Source organism: Rhizophagus irregularis, chromosome 21 (genome assembly GCF_026210795.1).
Source record: "Rhizophagus irregularis chromosome 21, complete sequence".
Classification (NCBI taxonomy): Eukaryota; Fungi; Glomeromycota; class Glomeromycetes; order Glomerales; family Glomeraceae; genus Rhizophagus; species Rhizophagus irregularis.
Window position 1 is genome coordinate 907,427 of NC_089449.1, and position 5,341 is coordinate 912,767.

General features: G+C 24.3%; 1 protein-coding gene across 1 annotated transcript; it reads right to left on the reverse strand.

The window, feature by feature from the left end:
• Positions 1-3,993: 3,993 nt before the first annotated feature.
• OCT59_013634 (uncharacterized protein) lies at positions 3,994-4,676 on the reverse strand (the record flags this gene model as incomplete). The annotated part of the gene is made up of 2 exons (XM_066141645.1): positions 3,994-4,333; positions 4,594-4,676. The coding sequence occupies 2 exons, from the start codon at positions 4,674-4,676 to the stop codon at positions 3,994-3,996; spliced, it is 423 nt and encodes a 140-aa protein (XP_066001765.1).
• Between the last annotated feature and the right edge of the window lie 665 nt (positions 4,677-5,341).

Genomic DNA, 5,341 nt, shown 5'->3' on the forward strand with positions numbered 1-5,341 from the left:
AGGATTAATAAATAATAAGATATTTACATTGTTTGAAAAGAATTTTTTTGTATTTTTAAATATTTCCAAATGCCAATAACTTTCCATCTATTGATGATAGAAACCACAATTTAACAATTTAACATGTATGTCTTGATGAGACAAAGCTAACAAGTTATAATTTATTTTTTCTATGATCACTGGATTATGATAAATTGATGCAATTTATAATATTTGCATTTATAATGCTGACCAAATTTACAAAAACGGACATTAATGTCCGTTTTTATAATTCCGGCCAAATTTGCAAACGGACATTTATGTCCGTTTTATAATTCCGGCCAAATTTTGCTGGGCGAAATTATCTTAATTCTGGCCAAATTAATGTGTAACCTTGAAAAATTTTTGCCTTTTTTATAGTTACAAGGTGGTACAAAATGTACATTAATGCAATCCTTGACCATGAGTTTATAAGTAAATATCCGGTCAAAAGTTATAAAATTGCCTTATTTGTAATTAAATGTTGGTAAGTTGTTTGGACCAATCAGATCTCGTGGGCTAATCTGGCCCATGGGCAGTTTATAAGCTAGGATGTAGTGCACGCCCACTTAGCTTAGAAACTATGTCGATCATTTGGCTGGGGTGACTACTGTCTGAACGGGCTGAACCCGTTGACCGACCGTTTCGACCAATCATTTTAAGCAAAATGATTATAAGTTTTTTTTTAAAAAAAAGAAATTTAATAGATAAATTCGGATGATCATTTTTATTGGTCGTCAAGGTTCTTAACCATCGATGATCGACTGTAACTGTAATAAAAAAATGACAATTTGTAAATTAAGAAAAATGAACCCTGTGAGGCATGACAAACATATTTAATCTATTGTGACGGTTGCGAATCACATGACTTTCCGTGTGTTAAATTGCTCATTTATTCCCTTTCTCGTATTTAACCTTCCACATTTTTTGGACCATGTTTGTTTCACTTTTATACAAAACGTGGGCTTGTATGGTTTCTATATGGATGATGGAACATTTTATTTCATTAATTTAATTCGTACGAATTTTTCTTTATGAATAGTTTTATGTACTATATATCCGTAATTCCATTCTATTTTCTTAGATAATAAAATAAAATAAAATCTACCATTTCATAACTTACAAGAACTGTGTAATAAATACGTAAAAAAGTGCGTGTGTAACAGGCAAAAAATGAAATCAATTTTTCAGCAATCTGACAATTGTCAATACAAAAAAATTCTTCAAATTCACCGACATTGTCAATTAACCACAAGACCTATATGGATTTTGAGGTACTGACATTGTTTTGTGGATATTTGCAAAAAAAATTTAAAAAAGTTCATCAAAATTTGGGACTGTCATAATGACATTTTTTTTTTACCTTCCAAATATTATAATTTTTTAAGTAAAAATACGAGTAGAATCAATTTTTTGTAGTTTTTACGTCAAATATATTTATAGAATTTACAGCCTAAAATAATGGAAATTATATATGACTTTTTCAAATTTTACTTGTAGCATATTCATCGAAGTTTAAAATATAGTGATATAATAGAGAATATTTGAATTGCAAAGTAAACAAAATTTTGACTTTTTTATTTCATGTTCAATCATGTATAAACTATTGGTTGCAGTTATCCTGATTCGGAGAGATATTTCTTAATAGAGTTATTATTCTTTGCCCTTTAATATTTTTTTTACAACCAATGATTTACTTTTTATAGCTTATTATTTATTTAGTTAAGAATACAATAAGTTATTACAAATTTATATCAAAGTTATGGTATACTTGGTATACACCTTTATGATCATTTACTTCTCAAAATTTTTAACCTTTTAATCAAAATAATCAAAATATGTACTTTTTTTTTTATTTTGGGGCTTTTAATTATGCTTGTATAAAGAACTTCTATATATATCAATTGTCATGTGTTATTTCCTAAATAATCATGAATGGATATAGCTAACATATATGATAAAATTGATTAATTTTTCATGGTTAATATATATTTTTTACTCATTGATGAACAATTCCAATTAAAAAATAGAGAAATATTACAACTTACGGACCATAAATATTACACGAAAAAAATAGAGTTTTTTAAAATGAACCAAGGAAAAATAGTAACTCGCATGGATTTATACTGTAGGTTTAATAATATGATTTCATATTAAATCATGTTAAAACATTTCTTTTAAAACATGTATTTTCCCTTGATTTTGTTATATAGCTTTTATTTCATGTATAAGTACTATAAAGGTATACAAATTTAAACCAAATTTCATGCGACAGATAATCAATTTATTTCATCCCAGAAATTTAATAATTTTTCTTAATATTTTTTATTTTGTTAATATTGAATATTAATCTTGCTTAATTAATAAGCCTTAATTATTATAATCAAACAATAATATTTTGATGATTTGATTTCTTTTATAAGTTTATTATTCAAATATTTACATGATTGCTATACTACATAATATAGATAATAGATCCCAAGAAGTTTCTATAACAATAAAAATATATTAAGTACTGACTACTGAACAACTTTTACTAGTTATTAATTAATTTTAAAAAATCACAATCAAATATATTTTCAAAATCAAATCCATTTACATAAAATAAAATAAATATAATCTTGTTTGTAAATAAATATTCATGTTTGGTAAAACATGATTTAATACAAAAATCAAAAATATTACTATGCTAAAATATTACTGAAACAATTATTAAAAAAGCATATATATATTTATATTAAGTGTTAACAATTCTATTCGATCTTGTATAATCATTATTATATTTTTGTTTCTTGCTAAGTTGAATGCTTTATTATTATGTTTTTTTATTTCTATAATATATTCATGATATAGTATACTAGACTCTTACAGTGAAACTTAGATATATACAGGCATTATACAAATGCCATAATAAAAAAATGAACTAATTTTATTTTAAAGCCAAATCTATAGATGAGCTTCTCATCTATTATATAGAATGAATTCTAATTCAAGCTATAATATATAATAGATTATTTTAATTTCGATTTCTTTTTCTTTTGGAACTCATTAATAACTTTTTATTATAACAAGCTTTAATGCAGCACAATATTAAATAATAGGGCAGGATGGCTGGTTGTTTTGCTAAATAAAAATTATTATATAACAAAAAAACTAAAAATATTATATAAAAATTTATATTACAATAGTATATATAGTATTCATATATTTTGAAAATACTGGATTGTTTAATTCAACATCTGCGAGAACTTGCTTTGCTTTTACTGATGAGAGACTCATCACATTATCTACTCCTTCAGTAATGTCTACAAATTCCAGACGCTATTGAATTTATGTATTAAAAATTTTCTGGCCCAACCCATCAAATATAATTTGAGATGGTAATTCTAAAGGATTGATGACTTATAAAATTTTGCTTGAAAGTATTAGGTTAGAAAGTTATTTGGTATCATTAGAGAATAATGACTGTGTTTGTATATTTTGTTGGTTTTATTAACATCCAAGAACTTCTTCCTTCTTGTGATTCTATGAGAAGAAGTAGGGCTTTGTAAAAAGTGTATGTAATAAGCAATCCTCATAAAATAATAATATAGGAATAAATTTCTTGATATTAAAATTTACTATAGTTTACTATAATATTTTGTATTATTGATAAATAATATTGATGATTAAACCATATTGTATTATTAATAAATAATACTGATGATTCAACCTACTATTTAGATAAATTTTTCAACTAATCTATTAGTTATTAATAGTGTTATATATGCCAGTTCTTTCAGGTTTATAAAATAAATGATTGCAATTTGCAAGAAATATGTAGTAAATTTTGGACACTACAAATATACTAAATTTACTAATGCTAAAATTTAGGTTTTGGTATGATGGATATCCAAATAATAATTTCATAAATAAAAATATTGAATCATCTTGTGGCAAATTATTTTAATAATTTATATTAGTTTTAAGAATATATTAAATTTTTTCATAAGGAATATCATCTTCTTTGTCCAATCTAAATAAGGTGAAAGCTACATTTTTTTGAATATTATCATTATTATCTATGTGATTTTGAAATTCTTGTAAATTATTAAAAGATTGATTACTTAATAACATATAAGAATTAGGTGAAAAATCCCATTCTGGTGAAAATATTGGTTTTGGGAATGTTAATTCTAATGAAAATAATAATTGATTTGTATGTGCTGAAAGTGGCTTTAAAACATAATTACATGACTGACTTCTACTGCCATCTTGGATTAAAGAACTTAATAATATATCATTATTAAATATATCATAGTATTTGTTGGAGTACCTTGCTAGGCCAATGAGGTTTAGTTAATAGGTTATCCTCTCATGAAAAGTGAATGACCCATAATTCTGATAGCTGGAGTTGCTGGGCATAGGAAAATATTTGCAAAGTGTTTATCCAGAGTTGGGTGAGATGCTGTAGCAAGCAGTTTTAATATGGCTACGGTTTATTTTCAGTGGCATATTTCAAAGTAAGATCACATAGTGTTGTATAACTTTATTCCAATATAATTAATAAAATAAATTAATATTATATTAATATACCGTATAATATGTGCAATACAGTCCAAATTTGTAAATCGCATCTTCCATAATGGTTCTAGTTGCAAATACCCATTTCCTTGCATTGTCCATTTTGGTGTATATTTTTTTATATTTTTCTATATTTTCATAAATTATTAATCTAACTTATACTGATATAAATCATTGTTTTTATAAAAATAACAACTTCATACTTATTATGCTGTAATGGTATTTTTATTTCTTTAATAAGACTTTTTGATTGGTATAAATTATTTGCTGATTGATCCAAGATATTAACTTTTAAAATATTGATTCATTCTTTAGGACGATTCATGTTATTAATTTTCCTTTTATAATATTTCTTTTGATGACTTTTCCCTATTTTTCTTTTAAAATCCAACTTTGAGAGATTAGGGTAATTGAATTTAAAATTGAGTGCCATTTTATTAAGTAATTTAGAATTATTGGCATTTTTAAATTTGTAAATAATAAGATAAAATTATGTATTTGCAATAAAGTATATATTGATGACTTTAAATCTTTAACAAGTTTTTTAATTAAAGATGAACCATAATTATATATAATTGATAAATTTTGATATTCAAATTCATCTTTACCATTACGATGATTACTGCCATAATCAAAAAATTCTTTTTTTGATTTTTTTACATGGTGGACCTGTAACTTCTGTTAATAGAAAAACATTATTCTAATTACCTTTTATGAAAAAATCTGATTTTCTACCATAAATAGTTTTATTTCCATAATC